Genomic DNA, 20,486 nt, shown 5'->3' with positions numbered 1-20,486 from the left:
ATCTGTCACCGGCCGTGCACCTCGGACACGGCCGATGACAGATCCGAGTACTGGCTCCCGTTGCTGGTACCATGTGACCTGCTGTGACCAATCACAGCAGGTCACATGACAGTTGTATACAATGGATGGCTTCATTCATGCCATCCATTGTATACTAGTGCCTAGCTGTGAATGGTCACAGCTAATCACATGCACATGTCATGTGATTAGCTGTGACCAAATCACAGCTAAGCACAAAAAAAAAAAAAAAAAAAAGCTGAATGAATCGATTTCATTCAGGTAAATGCTTGCTTATAGCAAAGTAATTCTTTGCTATAAGCAAATTGTGTAAAAAAAAAAAAAAAAAAAAAAAATACTGATCACTTCCCCAAAGTAGTACAATGTTACTATGGTAACATTGTACTACTTTGGTCATAGTAGAATATGAAAGAAAATCTTAAAAAAAATAAAAAAAATTTAATAAAAAAATAAAAATAAAAAAATATATATATTTTTTTTTTCCATACTGTCACCAGTCAGTGTCCCCGTTCACCGCCATGTCAGTTATATGATGACGCTGTACTGCACTGGTGACAGTATGTAAAAAAAAAAAAATAGTGAAAATAATTTTTTTAATTTTTTCATTTTCCAAAAAATTATGACAAAAAAATACAACTTCAAAAAACTCGCCATGCCTCTTATGAAGTACGTCGGACTGTCTACTCTGCAAAAAGGGGTCATTTGGAGATATCTGTACTATTCTGACATTCTTGGACCTCAAGAAATTAGATTGGCTGTCAGTACTTCAGGATTGATCAATTTTCAGATATATACCATAGTTTGTAAACTTTATAACTTTCCTACAAACTAAATAATACATCCTAATTTGGGTTATTTTCACCAAAGACATGTAGCAGAATACATCTCGGCCTAAATTTATGAAGAACAATTATTTATTTGTAAACTTTTATAACAGAAACAAAGAAAAATGTTTTTTTTTCAAAATTTTTGGTCTTTTTTTGTTAATTTAGTAAAAAATAAAAACCCCAGCGGTGATTAAATACCACCAAAAGAAAGCTCTAGTTGTGTGAAGAAAATGCTAAAATTTTAGTTTGGGTACAGTGTTGTATGACCGCGCAATTGTCATTCAAAGTGTGAGAGCGCTGAAACCTGAAAAATGGCCTGGGCAGGAAGGTGTAAAATTGCACGGTATTGAAACGGTTAAGTGCAGTAACTCTTAGGTAACTGATGAAATCAGAGCACCACAAGATAAATTAGAATAATTTTTTCTTGGTCATTGCATTTACAAATTAGTACTAAAGAATAGAAAAACTTTTTTTTATTGAATAAAGTTAGTGGTTATTTTGCAAAAAACTAAAATATTCTTGCAGACGAGTTCTCCACTAAACTTGTCAAAGTTACCTGTGCCATACAGTTTTTAGCAAATAAAGATGCAGCGATGAATACATTCTTTTCATAAACTAAACTTCTACTAAACACAAGAGAAAACTAAAATATATGTTTACATGTGTTTTTCTGCTGTAATATGTTCATTTCCTCTTTATTCTAATGAAAGTTTAAAGAAGAGACAGAAATCAGGGATACCACTGAAGACTCAAAAAAAACAGAAACCTCAATCCAGGTTGGTGTTCCTCCTTTTACTTTACTACTATCATTTCAATGTCCGTGAAACTAATTTATTTGAGTCTTTAATAAAACAATCCTGAAGATACTGAGCTCCTTCCAAACAGGACCTGATGACTGTATCCTTTGAGTGTATGTAGCTCAAGGGAAGTACATACACAAATGGACAAATTTGTTGGTACCCTTACACACACAAAAAAAAAGAGCCCACAATTTTCTTTGAATGTTAAACTGACAAAAGTAGTTGCCACTCATTTTTGCTTATTCCATATTTACTAAAAATCAGACTTTGTTTTTGTTTCTTAATTTAATAGAATTTTTTAAATAAATAAATGAAAATTGCATGGACAGAAATTATGTTTGCCTTAACCTAATATTTTATTGCACAACCCTTAGCGGTGCAGTCAATGCAAACAAGCAATTTCATCACAAGGGGCCACAAAATTCTTTATATTTCCTGGGTATAGCGAGGATATGTGTATAGATTTCTCATGTGTCTATGTTACATCTGAGTCCAATTATCTTCTCATTTCACATATGGACAGGGGGTGACTAAGCCTGTGCCAAAAACAACTTTGAAAAAGTAATGGGCTGTCAGAAAGATGACTGTCACTAGATATGCACTGCCTATCAAACGAACAACCTAATCAATAATTCAAAATTCATAAAGTGCTACAATAGATAAATAAACATGTAACCACAGTTTAATTCAGTAATTCATGCTAATAATGTGAAAAATAAAGTACCATCAGTAAACAAATAATAAAAAGAGAAAACCATACAAATAGTCCAAAATCGGGGGGAGAGGGAAGGAGTACCCAAAGATAGTCAACTTCTGGGTGAAATAGATATGGATGTTTTTTCTGCCATGGGTCACAAATGTTTTATATATTGTTGATGAACGTATATCACTTTTTGAGATTTACTCATTAGCATTTATGAACGCTTAAAGGAACAAAGCTATTAACTTGACGTACGGTAGTATATATTAATATGTGGACTCAATAACTATCCTAAACTACTTGAGTACCAGAGATGGACAGCGTATGATCACTTTTGTTAGTCAAAAGAGTAAATGGTGGTGTTCTAACCAGCCAATTTCCATTCCTAATCTGAATGCTATTTGGGGGGCTGGAAAGCCACCAATCACCTGTAATTTTTTAAATAGATGCCCCTCCCAATGAAATATCCGTACAGCCCCACAATATGCAAACAACATACACAAAACACAATTGGGATCCATATACATAGATTAATACCAGTAAAGCTCCAGACATTAGTTATTCCACATACAGTAAATGCAATAAATAGTAAAAGTTTTTAATCATTTATTTGCAGTTTTGTGTATCTTCTTTATTCAGTTTTATGGCATGGCTATGTATTAACTTGGTTGTTCCAATATTTGTAAAACTATTGGAGATTATATTTTGTTTGTGTGCTTTTAAATAATTTTCAAATATTTTTTTTTAATTAACCTTTATCCGCTTTCCTACCGTCCTATAGCAGAAATACTGCTACAGGGCAGCAGGGGTATGCAAAATCACGTGTATATATACACGCGACTTTGTATTTCCGGGTAGAGGGTGCGCCCTACCCACTCTGCCATTGGCGGCCTTACCTGTCAATTACCGGGTCCCGGACGGTGATTCCCCACCGGCACCCGGCGATCACAGTGTATCAAAGATGGGAGAGAGACCTGTATGTAAACAATACAGATATCTCCCCTGTCAACTCCTGCACCTTGCTTTGTATGACTCTGCATTGCAGCTTTTTATTAGCACTGATCACTGTGTTCGTGTCACTGGGGATGTCAGTGACAGTCCGTTCCCCCCCTAGTGTCAGAATGCCCGCCGCAGTCCCGCTATAAGTCCGCTAATCGCCACCATTACTAGTATATAGAAAGAAAAAAAAATCCAGTATATATGCCGCCATTTGTAGACACTATAATATTCATGTAAACCAATTAATTTACATGTATTGGGATTTTTTTTTTTAAGCAATAACATGTAGCAGAATACATTTTGGCCTAAATTAATGATGAAATTTGATTTTTCTCTTTTTTTTTTTTTTATTTTATTGGACATGTTTAATAGCAAAAAGTAAAAAAAATAAAAAAAAATATAGCGCAAAAAAATAAAAACTGCAGAGGCAATCCAATAGCACCGAAAGAAAACTCTTATTTGTGGGGGAAAAAAGGACATAAATGACATTTGGATGCAGTGTTACATGACCGTGCAGCTCCATATTGCAAAAAATGGCCTGGACAGGAAGGGGGGTGGTTAATTAAAAACAACCAGGGGGTAAATAATATCAAGAATATTATCATTTAAATCTATAGGACCTCTGCTTATAGTAACGTGTTTATGGTATTAAAATTTCAAGCTCATAATGTGTTTGTCTACATGTTTTATGCAAACTTGAAAGATTGTCCTTGGAGCAAAAAGTTAATAAATAATGATGGCTAAAAGTCATTGTGTTCACACAATATAAGAAGTAGAAGTATTGAAGCATGGACCTAGTAATGTGTCATTTTTTTCCATTATAGAATGAAAAACGTCAAATACTTAAGAGACTAAATCAGAACCTTAAAGCTCAGGAAGAAGAGGAATGCGTTCACAAGAATGTTGAGGAAAAGCCCCAGAGAGTGCATACGGAAGACCCTAACCAGAATGGGGTGCCAGTACCTGCGGACCGGAAGAAATGGCAGCCAGAACCCCCTCCAGTGATTCCCCTCGCACAACTCACTCTTGTGGAGGATACTTTATATACGGGTCAAAGTAAGCTGCCAGCAGCAAGTCAAAATATTGTAATCCCATGACCATTGTACTTGTCTATAGTATATCGTACTTGGTTTTGTGATAAACTATACAGGTAAAATGTCGCTGATGTATCCTTGATAGGAAATAAATAAAATGGCATTCATTAACTTATGGTCAGGTAGGGTAATCAACAGCTGGATTGACAGGAGAATAAGTATAAATCAGCACACGTATATATATAAAATCCTCAGAAATCCCTTAAAGTCATATCAATATCCTTCCCCTGAAGTACTCATAAAACATATATTCATTGACTTAAACCCAAAAACCCACAATTATAGTGAAAAAATCAAGACCCAAAGAGATTACCCAAATATAAAAAATATAAAATATACCCAATATGCAAAGTGTCCAAATAATGTGTCCAAACAAAGATCAATTTCTTGATAGGAAGACGCTTCCTACTCCACTGAAGAAGATGCAAATCAATCACAGGTGCTCTTCAAATACCTCAAAAAACAAAATCTGAACATAGTATATTACCTTTTAAATCCCAGAACTAAAGTGCCACACGTGTATCATGCAAAAAAAACACTCCAGTGTCACAGCACTCATGTGAAAAGAAAATTAATAAATATCACTGCAAACTATATATAAAATGCATAATTACCCTAAAACAAACAAATTCCAGCTTGTAATTAACCACATATGTACAGAGTGTCCTTAGATTGGTATCCTCTTGTTCCTCAGGACCTCACAAACAGACCAGGAATCAGTATGTGAATCATAATCATATATAAAATTTATTGTAGCCATATATGATTATGATTCACATACTGATTCCTGGTCTGTTTGTGAGGTCCTGAGGAACAAGAGGATACCAATCTAAGGACACTCTGTACATATGTGGTTGATTACAAGCTGGAATTTGTTTGTTTTAGGGTAATTATGCACTTTATATATAGTTTGCAGTGATATTTATTAATTTTCTTTTCACATGAGTGCTGTGACACTGGAGTGTTTTTTTTGCATGATACACGTGTGGCACTTTAGTTCTGGGATTTAAGAGGTAATATACTATGTTGAGATTTTGTTTTTTGAGGTATTTGAAGAGCACCTGTGATTGATTTGCATCTTCTTCAGTGGAGTAGGAAGCGTCTTCCTATCAAGAAATTGATCTTTGTTTGGACACATTATTTGGACACTTTTCATATTGGGTATATTTTATATTTTTTATTTTTGGGTAATCTCTTTGGGTCTTGATTTTTTCACTATAATTGTGGGTTTTTGGGTTTAAGTCAATGAATATATGTTTTTTGGATTGACAGGAGGTGTTGTGGGTTTCCAGCGGAAGATATCCCTACCAAGCTACTCAAACACAATGATGCTTGCAGATTATTTAACTCACTGATGTCCTTTCAAAACAAGTGGTCACTTAACAGTGGATTAAATTTTGAGTTTATTAAATGAGAAAGGAACACACATCCTCTGTGGATTGTATTCACTAAATAATATACACCGCTAAAGGGATCCTGTTAGGATAGACATGTGGGATCTACCATTACTTCTTATGCAGGCCATAGATGGATCGTAATTCGGCCGATTTTCGGTCGATTAACGAACTATCGGTCGGTCTAAAAAACCTACCTGACCACCAATTATTACGAAAATCGGGCGATTAATGAGTAACCTATAACGGGAAATGATGTCATTTTTATTTTTAATTTGTACCGGAAACGAAACTTCGTACGCTGCAAACTTCTCTTTCCAGGTCACTGCACATGCGCATAAAATTTTCGGAGAACGATCGTCCGTTTTTGACCATCAATGAGGATAAAGTCGGGCGTTTTCCGAAAATTTTCCAACATCACCGATAATCTGAAAGGCCAAAATACACGAAAAACGGCCGACTAAATCGTCCACTAACGATAAGATAATCTGTAGATTTTTCTTCCGGACGAAAAATCGGCCGAATTACGATCCATCTATGGCCTGCATTAGAGTACAAAACCTAGAGCAATCCTCTTCCTCACGTTACTTCTTGGTCATTGAATCCCAACCTCCTGACCTCCACTTTTTTTGTTGATTGGTGACTCTCTAAGCAGCAAAACATTGATAACTGTGACAGCCATGCAACTTTAAAAATTAATCAGCAACAACAGCTTCCATAGCTCTATCTCTGCCAGTTTACCTTTAAATGAATGTTGTTAAATGTGTGACAGAAGTGATTGCCTTTTTTTCATGATTTGACATTTAAACACATATGATTTGGTTTTGTTATCAATCTTTTTTTTTTTTTTAGATCTTACAGTTGGCGGTGTAATAAAACTGGATGAAGGAGATCACCAGAGGCGTGAATGGGGGAAGAGTCCAGCTGAATCAGTTGTGAAATTGCTTGGTGAAGCACAACTCCAGCTCCAGACTGAAATGCTACAAGTAAATAATGGTGAGAGCAGGAGGCTGGCTTAAGCATAAGTGAAACCAAAGAAACTACCTAGACCAACCTTTCTCAACCTTTTGTACCCTGGAGGAACCCTTGAAAACATTTTTTTTTTTTTTTAGATCTCACGGAACCTCTGGTATGATTAGTCTATCGGGGGTCATTGGGAAAATGCCCCAGAGATTGGTGGTGGGAAGTGGAAAGTATATAGCCCTTACAGGGTTGGTCAGAATGACACCCTTGCAGTCATGCTGCTGACTCTGCCAAGTGGTGTGGGACCTGGAATTACATGGGTACCATCAGTTGGGAGGTCAGTTAGCCACACCGCAAGGAACCCCTAGCCAACCTGGAGGAATTCAAGGGTTCCACGGAACCCTGGTTGAAAATGGCTGACCTAGACATTTAAAAATGCGACCTATACTAGCAGATGAAAGGTTTTAGAGGAAGATGTTAGGTAGGGTGAACACTATGCATGGTTCTTTAAATTAAGGTTTCTGTGTAGGGTGACATTAAAGGGTTAGTTCACCTTTTCCAAAATACTGCCTATGCAGATAAGAGACATATGTAGATAAAAACAAGCTCTGCAGCTTTGACCAAAGTTTAACCACTTGCCCTCTAGAGGATTTACCTCCCTTCCTGACCAGGCCATTTTTTGCATTACGGAGCTGCGTTACTTTAACTGACAATTACGCAGTCATGCATTGCCACACCCAGATGAAGTTTCCATCTTTTTTTTTTCACACAAATTGAGCTTTCTTTTGGTGGTATTTGATCGCCTGTGTTATTTTTTGTGCCGTAAGCAAAAGACTGACCATTTTAAGGAAAGGAACAATATTTTGGACTTTTTGCTAGCTACACTCGGGCTTACCATGTGGCGCTGCTTCGGCATCTGTTCTTCACTTACCTTGTCCTGGGCTCCCGCGATGTCCCTCCTGCAGTGTCCCCGGCAATGTAATCCAGTGGATGCCGGCATCTGTCTTCCCGGGTTCCGTCTCCTGCAAGCGTCGGGACGTACGGGGGACGGAACAGCGGGAAATTTGAAAATGACAGAAAGTGACATTCACTCAATACACTAAAATCACATAGTAAACCATTACTGTATCAAACCATTTCACATACAGTTTGTCCCTAGTGCTTTGTCCTGTCCCCTGCCGGCATTTTTACTGTTCTTTCTACCTGGAAACTGAGAAACGTCCATGGCGTCCAAAAAGTGTCCCTTTAGGTCAAAACCTGTTTTAGACCAGCTAGAGAACAGCAATAGTAAATTAGAACCACTTGTAGAATTGAGTGATAATGATTCGTGGGGAAATTCGTCATCAGACACTGAAAATGATTTTGCGACTTTGCTCAGTGATGTGCGAACTTGGCGCTATATTTCAAATTTCAGTGTTTTTGGTTTGATTATATTGAATTACATTTATTATTATTATATTATTATTTTTTATGATTATTTATTAAATTATAATTTATGAATTTGTGTTTCAAATTTTATCATACCCGGGATGTTTACTAGACTCTTGTTCAGACAGATTTCAGTGAGTTATTCCTAAAAATTACAGGCCGACAATAAAAAAAAATACATATTTCCATGCAAAAAAATGCACAGAAATATGGACATAATCAGACCGCTAGGGAGGTTAAACATGTCCAGTAAAAAAATTTTAAAAAATCAAATTTCGTCATAAATTTAGACCAAAATGTATTCTGCTACATGTCTTTGCTAAAAAAAAAAATCCCAACATGTGTAAATTAATTGGTTTACATGAAAGTTATAGCGTTTACAAATGACGGTATAGATACTGGGGTAGTAGGGAAACTACCAGTAATGCCGGCGATCAACAACTTTTAGCGGGACTGCGGCGGTCATTCTGACACTGGGGGGAACTAACTTGTTGTCACTGACATCCCCAGTGACACTAATACAGTGATCAGTGCTAAAAAACAGCACTGACACTGTACTAATGACACTGGGCAGGAAGGGGTTAATATGAGGGGCGATCAAAGAGTTAACTGTGTGTAGGGATTGTTTTACTAGGGGGCGGGGTGTTTGTACTTCACTGTAAGCACACTGTTCGGGATGGCTGTAAACAAAACAGTCCCCCCGCACCCCCCACCCCCCGTCGGTGATTGCCGGTAATCACCGAGCGCCGGCGGGTAATCACCAGCCAGGACCCAGTGATTGACATCCGTGGCCGAAAATGGCGGCGCGGGTAGGGCGCACGCACCCCCTACCCGGATATGCAAAATCATGTGTATATATACGTGATTTTGCGCACCCGTGCCGCCGTGTAGCAGTATATCTGCCATACGGCGGTGGGTAAGCTGTTAACAATGCCCTTGATATAGGTGTAGGCTATTTACAGATCTCAGGAAGCCAGACTGAAATACTTTTAGGACGTTACTAAAGATCGTTATTAAGAGAGGCCAAATATTACTCTTTACCTTCACCATTACAGGCGTGAGCTCTTTCTTTGATTCAAACCTCCTCACATGTGCTTTCTGTTCCTTTTTGCAGTAGCTCTGAGCTCAGTGTTTGAGAGCTTCCTTCTGCGATGGTGAAGGTGAGCAGTAACACTAGGCCTTTCTTAGTAACGGTCCTTAGTAACATCCTAGAAGTTTGCCAGCTGGGCTTCACAAGGTACATAAATGGCCCACACCTATAGCAAGGGCATTATTCAACTTTGGTTATCGAACCTATCTACTTAGGCAGTTTATTGGTAAAGGTGAACTAACCTTTAAAACTTTCAGTCTAAGTGCTAACCCCCATCTAGTTACATGCTAACCTCCATCTAGTTAAATGTTATCATGGCAGAGATAAAATGTAATACCACCCGCCTGTTTTTATTGCTCACACTTTCTGGCTACCATCATCACTGTGCAGGGAGTGAGGGGAATCTTTCCAAAAGGGACTCCATCGGCAAAAAATGTAAGATGTTCTTTTTTTTTTTTTTTTTTTTTCAAGTTTTATTGAAATAAATTTGTCAGTACAGAATCAAATATTATTAGACCTCAAAAAGGTATAATTCAAGGGTAATTACATTAGATCCAGTGAATAGAGTCACAGAATCAAATATACAGTTTTCTATTTGTTAAGTAGCGAGAGTTTGTATACGAGCTGAGAAACACAAGTAACAATAACGTTTTGGTGTCGCTACAGGAAGTAAGATGGATAGGGAATGGCCTGAGGGCCCCCGATACCGTAAACTGCAGTTTCTTGATATAGCTGTCGGAGGTATCAACTTCCAAGGGGCATCCTCAAGGTCAACTATTTGCACTGTGGCCATTGTAATCCTCCCTGCACATAGCTGAATAATCGGGAGATTGAAGTCAGAGAACAAAAAGAGGAGCGGGAAATATGAGGGGGGGGGAGGGGGGGTAAAGATTTGGCAAAGAGGTGGATCCACCGTTGACATTGAGGCCCTTCCATAGGATACAGTATAAAGGGGGTATATAACAGCCCCACCCAGCTCAGCGTTGCCTGAGAGTTATGTGTGGTTCATTCTATGGATTATTGCAATTTAGGAAGGGGTGGCACTATCATTGTCTGGACAAGGAGTGGGCAACACTATCCATTGGAATTCTGCAGTTGTTTGGAAATATCTCCAACAGGCGCAGGTTTTCATGAATTTAGGAGAATCCTTAGCAATAGAAATTAGTTCCTCCATTTCAGCTACTCTCGACTGTTGTGTAAACCATTCTACCATTGTGGGTGGTGTGGGGAAACCTCAGTGAACTGGTATGCACGCTTTGGCTGCATTTAGCATATGCATCGCAAGTGAGTTTTTGTATTGCTTCAGAGGGAGAACTGTCAGATGTAGTAAGTATTGTTCTGGAGAATAGATTAAGGTCTCAGTTGTCACTTTGAAAGTGATAGTGTACTTGAGACCAAAAAGGTTGGATCAGTGGGCAATCCCTACATATGTGTATAAGTGTGCCCATTGTTTGTTGACATCACCAGCAGAGATTAGAGTTGGAGGAATTAAAAATGTAAGATGTTCTGATTCCTCCTTACTGTACTAAAAGTGTGTTTATCACTTTCTCTCATTTGGAGGGATTTCACCCTCACTACCTGGTCATGTAATCCAAGAAGAATAGTTATGCTTTACAGTATATCTTCAGTTTCTTTTCTAGTCTGTTCATTATCCTGATATACACAGAAGTTCACTGAGAACATGGCTAATTCTCCCACAGTATAACAAGTTAACCCCATTCACACATGAGCATTTTTCAGCTTGTTTTCCTAATCATGACTACACTCTTTGACTACATTCTTTCTAATTGTCCCTGTTCACACTTGTACACTCAGTTGCTCCTATACACTTCAGGGGGTGAGCCTTTGAAAGCATGAAACGTGCATTCGTGCCTATTTTTTTATGCCTGATAAATTCCTCTCCTCTGACAATTCTCTTTCCCTTTCCCAGTCCAGGAAAGAAATAAATGAAGCTTGATACATGTTCAAAAACACCTGCCTAAAACTTGTAAAATGCTAATATGTCTGTAAAACACCCAATGGGATGTAATCAAACATTGTTCAAAATAGACCAAAACTTAGATCACTGAAATGAATAACAAAAATAATTAGCTGCTTTCCATACCTACATCGCAATTTATTGTTTGCTACCGAAGTATATGACCTTAAACTGACAAAATGAAGCATTGATTTTACTTTGTATGGGCTCATCTTCAACACTCATTAAAGCACCTACCAATTCAACATGCTTTTTTTATGTGTTTTTGATGCTTTGGTGATGCTTCGATGATCCTCTGTTGATGCTTCTATGATGCTTTTTTGGAGCTTTAATGAAGCTTAGCAAATATTGTGTGTGTGTTTTGTGTGTTGATTTTATATTTGTTTTAAGGGGTCTAGTAAAACCCCAGCTCAATAGTACCTCCAGTCAGCAGATCCCCTGCTCATTGGTATCCCTGTTCAGCAGATCCCCAGCTCATTGGTACCCTCATTCAGTGCATCCCCAGTTTATTTGTACCCTTGTTCAGCAGATCACCTGCTCAGTAGTAGTCTAAGCTCTGCTGATGCCCCACTTAGTAGTATCCCCCAGCTTTGCTGATCCCCCGTTCAGTAGTAACCCCCAGCTCTGCTGATGCTCTGGTTTGCTGCGCCTCTCTCCCTAGTCCTCGCTATATTGCACACAAATATTCCCAATATGTTATTTTCCTCATTAGTACAGGTATATTTTGAAATTATAAGTCCATCAGTGGCTTTATTAGTTTTAAATCCAGATGGAAAGATTTGCTTTTTGGTGCTTCCCGTGGTACCTCCAAAACAAAGCGAAGCTAAAGCTGAATAAAAGTCTCTCAAAAGCTGCAGGTGCTGCAAGAAAGTTACAATACATACAAAGATATGGAGCAGCAGGTTCCTTGTAACAACACTACAGGAGCCCAGCATGTTTATTAAATATGTGTTTTAAAATTGTTAATGCTTTTGGATGATGGTATTGTAGGTTTGGATCCATTAACTGTTAAAGTAATAATCATGATTACTGAGACCAGTCACCTATGCCTTGTCCATTATTTTTCCCTAACATTTCTGCTCTGATAAATAAGATAGAGAGGTTTCTTATTAATGCCAGAATCAAGCTGATCAAGTGTAAACTTGACTGACAGGAAACTGTGGCGTTCATTGCGAGCAATCAGATTTTTGTATATAGCATATTGTTTGGTTGGTTGCCAGCTAACATTGCTTATAAACAAGGTGATTTTCAGATTGGTCTTTGATCAGAAGTTACAGATGTGGATCATCTTTGTTTGTTAAAATATATCTACTGAGTTGACTTTTATTCATTCAAAAAAACTGTTGACACTCAGTAAATACTTTGACTTGCAGGTAATCTTCAAACCAATAAAGTTGAAAATGAAAAGCTGTCACAAGATCAGGAAACATGCAAAACCTCTTCTGTGAATATGGACATGGATATAATCTCACCTAATGAACGAACAGTACCTGTGGTTGAATGTCCGACTTCCTTAGACATGGCTTCCATAGTCACCACTTCTAATGAGACTGAGGGCCCTCTTTGTGGTAAGGGAATAACTGATGATTTAGGATTACACTAAACTGTTAAAATAAGTGCAACGGACAATGGTGTATATCAAAATGTATCTTTAGACAAAACCATTTTTTTCATCCATTTGGATGGAGAGTGGGGACATTTCATTTTTTTCTGCAAAATAAGAGGTAAGGGAAAATCAACTAATGGCAACACCTGTTCCAGGGACATTTGTTTAGGAGGGTAATTCCGCTCATTTGGAGAGATCTCCTCTAACTTGCTGTTCTGTTTCTAGGACAGGAAATTACGGTAACTTTCCCCAGTGGTACACTGTGTTTTAACCCTTTCCTACTGTATCCAAAGCTAAACAGAAGTTTCTAATCATACTTTACAGGACACAGAATGTTTGTCTTAGACAATTGGGTTATGCACTTACCCTCAGGTGATTGAACACTGGCAAAGAGCTGGAGGGGCCTTGTCCCTACCTTCTATTTGGCTACTTGGACCACAAGGCACTGCAGTATGGCAGGATTGTGCCCCTATCTAGGGAACCTAGGGTGCTGCTGCCACAGAACCTGGCGCTCTGTCTTCTTTAAGCTGCAGTCTGCAGTGGGAGTTACAGCCATTGCCCACATTTGCTTGGCAACATGGGAGTTTTTGCTACCTTAACTCCATTTTTGATGCTGGACTATGCCACTTTCAATTGCAGTCCATTGTGGGATTTTCAGCTGCTCCAATTTAAATTTGTCACCATTTTCTGTTGCTCCTGGGATCGCCTCTTTACCAAATCTTACTATGCAGGCACAGGCCACTTAATCTCTCAGGCGTGCAGCTGCTGGCACATCCACTTCCTGTTTTCTCCTGGATGGACAGCACAGCAATTACTTTGCATACAGTGACTGGTCACAGAAGGCATAGCTTCTTCCTGCTCTACTGTACAGGTTGTCTGTTTTTTTGCTCCTGTGGCTTGAGGGGTCCGCAGCATCTCCTGACCACTTCCCTCAGTTTGACTTACTACCCTCCTGAGAGGCCTCTCTATCTTTCTAGAACACTCCCTTCCTGTTGTCTTTTCAAAAGAGGAATTCCCAGTCACTATGCCTGGGAATATTGTTTGGATGCCTCAGATTGCAGGGGACACAAGCAAGCTTCCTCTGCCTCTTCTCCACAGTCCATCTCTTAGTCTGCTCTTATGACTTTTATGTTCCCTGAAGAGAAGGACAAGGACTCCTCATCTGACTTGGAAGACTCTGCACAAGCTGATGCCCTATCCACCAATATCTCTCCCAAGGTGATGGATTTCATTTCTGCCCTTATTGATACAGTATACTTATGTCTTGCTCTGGAGCAGCTGACCCAAAGGTCACCAATCTGGGTTCTTTAAAGATAGCCAAAACATTTCTTCTACATTTTCTCTTGGAGCCTGTGTTGTATGAGACTGGCCTCATGTGGAGAAAATCATCCCTTCCAAGCACTTTTCTCACCAATACCTATCTTTTGAAGAGGTGTTCCTGAAAAATAGGCCAGTCCCTGGCATTTTCCCAGCTGTTTTCCGCCTTAACAAAACCTTACAATCCCTGTTGAAGATGTCTAAGTGTTCAACGCCCTGTGGATAAGCAGTGAGAAGTCCTACTTAAGGCCATGTTTTCTCTGGCAGGTCCTGATGTGTAGTCTTTCCACAGAGTTTTCTGGCACATTCAGCTTTCAATATTCTTCATTGTGACAAATCAGTAAAGTTTAAAAGCATTTAAAATCCTTTGATGAAATTTCACGTTAACAAGCTCATGCTTTCACGCATGGAATACATTCTCTCTGGGGAATCATCTATTTAACTAATCCAAAATCAATCCTAACTACAGTAATTCCCCAGCTATACAATGCAACCTGCCATCACCATGTCTGTCTGTCTGACTCTAGATGTCTGGTCTGTGGGCATGGCCCATTCCCATGGATTCATTTGTACTGCTTCAGTTGGAGCTCTTGCCTGTTGCCTTATGCCACTGTGTGGATGAGTTGGCATATGCCCTCTACCTAGTTTCCAGAATGAGCCTCCTTTCAATGCATATGCAAAGGATCATTTGGCTAAAATATTGGGCTGTTTAGCTTCCATGTAAAAAGCAGCTCATGCATAAGCCTTTGAAGGACAGTGCTTATTTGGTGACTCTTTAGACGCTTCCATTAAGGAAGTTAGTGGGGATAAGAGTGCTCTCTTACTCCAGAAGGAGAAGGCAAAAGCCACTACAGTAACCCTCAGTTCCTGAGACGAAGAAGAGCTTGTTTCAATTCCCTTGGGCATCTAGGTCCAAACCTAGCTTACAGTTCTACCATATAACCTTCCCCACTTGCCATCCTCCCCACAGAATTGGACAGATCTACACACTGCTCTTTAGCAGCTCTTTTCACAGGGGATCATTGCCCCAGTTCTGGAAACAGAGATTTCAGGGTTTCTATTTCAACCCTTTCCCTATCCTCAAGGCTAAAAGGAATGCTCCCCATTCTGGATCTCAATATTCTCAACAAATTCCAGATTGAATCTGCCAGGTCAGTCATAGCTGCCCTTCAGCAGGGGCACCTGCTTGCCTTCTGTGGACATTAGAGATACCTTCCTATACATCCCCTTCTTCCCTATGTATCAGTGCTACCTTTCTTTTGGTGTGGGCTTGCATTATTTCCAGTTTGTTTCCAAGGTGTTAGCTCCTGTCCTAGTTCTGATGCGGTCTCAGGGTATCCCCATCATGGAATATCTGGGTAGACCTCATTTTGAAGGGACAATTGGTTCAGACCTTGTCAGCCAATGTCTGTCCAACTGTGCAGAATCTGCAGATGTTTGGATGTTTCCTAAATCTCCAGAAGTCAGAGTGGGGAATCAGCCTACTGTTTGGAATATCTGGGTCTGATTATGGAAATGGCCTGGTCCAAAGATTTAATCTCTCTGGACAAGCTCCTGGTAACACCCAACCATTTGCTAATGCATGAGGGTACTGAGCCTAATGGTATCCTAATGGTATTCCCAGTTTCAATCCAGACCATTGCAACTCAACTGTTTTCCTGCATGGGATTTGCCTGACCTCACAACTACGTGGCCACCTGTCTAGGATTCAGTCAGACAACACCGCAGTTTTGGCTTAAATCAACCACCAAGGGGGCAAAAGAAGTTGCGCAGTTCAAAGGGAAACAGACCTTATTCTAACTGAGGCAGAACTCCACATTCCAGCATTGTTCACAGTGCAAATTCCATGCATGGAAAATTGGTAGGCAGACTTTGTGTTTTAAGACTTCTGTCACAGGTGGGGGACACAAGATGTAGATCTTTTTGCATCCAGATTCAACAAAAAGCTGGACAGGTTTGTTGCCAGTACCAGGGCTTTCATGATAAATGCCCTGGTGACTGAGGGATCAGTTCAACTTTAAATATGACTTTCCAATACTAAAGTTTTTTTCCTTGTCTGCTTTACAGGATTGGGGGGGGGGGGGGAGATGGGGACCCTGCAATCCTCACTGCACTAGACTGGCCTGGCCCAGGAAAATGTGGAATTCTGATGTCATCCAACTCCTGGAGTACTCTCCGCAGGCCTTATTAGATCAACCAGATCTTCTGCCACATGGGCTGGTCCACCATTCTGCTTCTCAGTTTCTGGCTTTAACTGCTTGGCTGTGAAGATCAGGTCTTAAGAGTCAGGGGTCTACTATACTCGGTCATCCCTGTGCTACGTAAAGCTAGGAAATTAAATTCCCGTGGTCTACCATTACACCTGGAATGCTTTCTTTGCATGTTCAAAGCTACAAATTTCCACCCCAGGACGTACACTGTTGAACAAAACTTTTTTTTCTCCAATCTTGTCTACATCAGCGTTTGGAATTAAGTAGCATGAAAGGTCAGAGTTTGGCTCTAGCCATACTTTTCCAGAGACTGCCTGCATCTTGCTCATTGGTGAAAGCCTTTTGCACAGTGTCATTCCCATTGTTCCCCCTGCACACTACCTAGTGACACGGAAAGACTTGTCCTAGAATTACTGCTCTTTTTATGTAAATATCCTTTTCTAGTCTTACACAGGGGTAAGGTTGTCTTGTGGCTTAAGGCCTCTTTTCTTTCCAAAGTGCTTTCCTTCTTATGCCCTGCTCCAAATCTGGATGTGGTATGTGTTGTGTGTTCCTTTTAGAAAGCAAATTTTACTCTGTCATTTCCAAGGGCCGTTGTTCTCTTGTTCGACCATTGCCAGGTGGGATAGACATGTCATCAAGTATGAGGTTCCTCTCTTTCCCATTAAGGCCACCAGATCTATCCATGCTTAATCTGTTGTCCAGAATTGCAAGGCTGCTACCTGGTGTTCTGTTCACAGGTTTAAGTTTTACCAGGTGAATATCTGGCTTCTTTTGATGCCAGTTTCTGGCCTATGGTGATTTTGGTTTCTCTCTGATTTTTCAAGCCCTCTGTTTTCCTGTTTGTTTTGTGGGCCTATTTGTGTTTGTTGCTGTGTTGCCCACACCTCAGTTGCATCGCTTTTGGACATTGCAGTCATCTGAGACAAAGATTCTGTATTTTGTTTCTGATTAAGAAAATAGATTTTGTACTTGACTGTAACACCCTTTATTTGAGTACATTACAGGACTCAGGCCCCTCCCTTCTGTTATGATCCACTGTTTGATTGCTACTAAACTGAGGCTTGCTGGGAGTGGGAGGGGTTATGCTGGGGTGTCCTTACATTTTTGTTCGCCAGTGCCCAATCACCTGAAATTAGCTGCAGTGTCCAGCCCTCAAAGACTAAGATCTTCTTTCCTGTAATGTATTCCAAGGAAAGCATTTCTCAGGTAAGTCAGAATTCTGTTTTGTGGCTTTACATACACTTACATATAATAGAGGTCTTGAAGTTTAGCATGGATTGATTGGTGAAGGGTGATTGCTGGTTTATGCATTTTAAATTTTATTTTTGGAAATTGAATAAAACACGTTTATATGCAGTATCTCACAGAAGTGAGTACACCCCTCAACATCTTTGATCTACCATGGCGCGGCGTGTTCTGCGTGGAACCTGCCCTGTTAAATCGCTGTATGGTCTTGGCCACCGTGCTGCAGCTCAGTTTTAGGGTCTTGGCAATTTTCTTTTAGCCTAGGCCAGGGGTGGGCAACTGTGGCCCTCCAGCTGTTGTAGAACTACAAGTCCCATGAGGCATTACAAAATTGACAGTTACAAGCATGGGTCCCAAAGGCAGAGGCATGATGGGACTTGTAGTTCACCAACAGCTGGAGGGCCACAGTTGCCCACCCCTGGCCTAGGCCATCTTTATGTAGAGCAACAATTCTTTTTTCAGATCCTCAGAGGGTTATTTGCCATGAGGTGCCATGTTGAACTTCCAGTGACCAGTATGAGAGAGTGAGAGCGATAACACCAAATTTAACACACCTGCTCCCCATTCACACTTGAGACCTTGTAACACTAACAAGTCACATGACACCAGGGAGGGAAAATGGCTAATTGGGCCCAATTTGGACATTTTCACTTGGGGGCGTACTCACTTATGTTGCCAGCAGTTTAGACATTAATGGCTGTGTGTTGAGTTATTTTGAGGGGACAGCAAATTTACACTGTTATACAAGCTGTACACTCACTACTTTACAATGTAGCAAAGTGTCATTTCTTCAGTGTTGTCAGGTGAAAAGATATAATAAAATATTTACAAAAATGTGAGGGGTGTACTCACTTCTGTGAGATACTGTATGTATATATGTGTGTGTATATATGTATATATGTATGTATGTATGTGTATATATATATATATATATATATATATATATATATATATATATATATATATGTATATATATATAGTGAAGGAAATAAGTATTTGATCCCCTGCTGATTTTGAACGTTTGCCCACTCACAAAGAAATGATCAGTCTAAAAATTGAATGGTAGGTATAGTGTAACACTGAGGGACAGAATAGCAACAAAAAATTCAAAAGAAATGCATGTCTAACAAATTATCCACTGATTTGCATGTTCATGAGGGAAATAAGTATTTGAACCCCTTCACAAAACATGACTTAGTACTTGGTGGCAAATCCCTTGTTGGCAATCAGAGGTCAGACGTTTCCTGTAGTTGGTCACCAGGTTTGCACACATTTCAGGAGGGATTTTGGCCCACTCCTCTTGGCATATCCTCTCCAAGTCTTTAGGTTTGGTGGCTGACGTTTGGAAACTTGAACTTTCAGCTCCTGCCACAGATTTTCAGTTGGATTAAGGTCTGGAGACGGGATAGGCCACTCCAGGACCTTAATGTGCTTCTTCTTGAGCCACTCCTTTGTTGCCTTGGCCATGTGTGTTGGGTCATTGTCATGCTGGAACACCCATCCATGACCCATTTTCAATGCCCTGGCCAAGGGAAGAAGGTTCTCACCCAAGATTTGACGGTACATTTCCCCGTCCATCATCCCTTTGATGCGGTGCAGTTGTCCTGTCCCCTTAGCAGAAAAACACCCCCAAAGCAGAATGTTTCCACCACCATGTTTGACAGTTGGGATGGTGTTCTTGGGGTCATAGACAGCATTCCTCCTTCTACAAACATGGCGAGTTGAGTTGATGCCAAAGAGCTCGATTTTGGTCTCATCTGACCGCAACACTTTCAACCAGTCCTCCTCTGCATCATTCAGATGTTCAGTGGCAAACTTCAGACGGGCCTGGACATGTGCTTTTCTTGAGCAGAGTGACCTTGCAGGCACTGCAGGAATTCAATCCTTGTCGGTGTAGTGTGTTACCAATTGTTTTCTTGGTGACTGTGGTCCCAGCTACCTGGAGATCATTGACAAGATCCTCACGTATAGTTATGGGATGATTCCTCACTGTTCTCATGATCATTGACACTCCACGAGGTGAGATCTTGCATGGTGCACCAGACCTAGGGAGACTGACAGTTGTTTTGTGTTTCTTCCATTTTCAAATAATTGTACCAACTGTTGACACCTTCTCACCAAGCTGCTTGGCGATAGTTTTGTAGCCCAGTCCAGCCTTGTGTAGGTCTGCAATCTTGTCCCTGACATCCTTGGACAGCTCTTTGGTCTTTGCCATAGTGGAGAGTTTGGAATCTGATTGTGTGATTGCTCTTGTGGACAGTTGTCTTTTATACAGGTAACAAAATGAGATTAGCAGCACTCCCTTTAAGAGACTACTTCTAATCTCAGCTTGTTACCTGTATGACAGACACCTGGTAGCAAGAAATCCTGCTGAATAATAGGGGATCAAATACTTATTTCCCTCACGAACATGCAAATCAGTGCATACTTTGTTAGAAATGCATTTCTTTTTCATTTTTTGTTGCTATTCTCTCTCTCAGTGTTACAATACACCTACCATTTGATTTTTAGACTGATCATTTCTTTGTGAGTGGGCAAACATTCAAAATCAGCAGGGGATCAAATACTTATTTCCTTCACTGTATGGATACCCATAAACATGAGATGACTCAAAATAGTTAGGGTGTCAAACATATGTGCTTTGTGGGCCCTCAAGCAGGCTGGTTACCCACTGTCACTTACAGTATGCACAGAGCAGCCCTAAACCTCCTCTTCTCAGGTCCTCTGCCTGTGCTCTCCACTCCTCCTCTTCTCTGTGAGCCTCCATAGGAATTGCTTCTTAAAGTGGCACATGTGCGGGCTCACTCCCGTGCT

The 20,486-nt window shown here is 40.1% G+C and overlaps 1 protein-coding gene across 5 annotated transcripts in view; it reads left to right on the top strand.

Annotated features, from left to right (window-relative positions):
* NEK1 (NIMA related kinase 1) overlaps positions 1 to 20,486 on the top strand; it is a 220,246-nt gene that overhangs the window by 144,650 nt on the left and 55,110 nt on the right. For all 5 annotated transcript variants that reach the window (XM_089684019.1, XM_089684022.1, XM_089684020.1 and 2 more), the window contains 4 exons: positions 1,556 to 1,621; positions 4,169 to 4,400; positions 6,685 to 6,828; positions 12,665 to 12,859. In XM_089684019.1, the coding sequence (XP_089540145.1) occupies positions 1,556 to 1,621; positions 4,169 to 4,400; positions 6,685 to 6,828; positions 12,665 to 12,859 (637 nt within the window). The remainder of the gene's footprint in view (positions 1 to 1,555; positions 1,622 to 4,168; positions 4,401 to 6,684; positions 6,829 to 12,664; positions 12,860 to 20,486) is intronic.

This window comes from Staurois parvus, unplaced genomic scaffold (assembly GCF_062004578.1).
Source record: "Staurois parvus isolate SC_StPar_1 unplaced genomic scaffold, SC_StPar_1.0 ptg000334l, whole genome shotgun sequence".
Classification (NCBI taxonomy): domain Eukaryota; kingdom Metazoa; phylum Chordata; class Amphibia; order Anura; family Ranidae; genus Staurois; species Staurois parvus.
The sequence above is the reverse complement of the archived record's forward strand: the minus strand, read 5'-3'. Positions and strand labels throughout refer to the sequence as shown.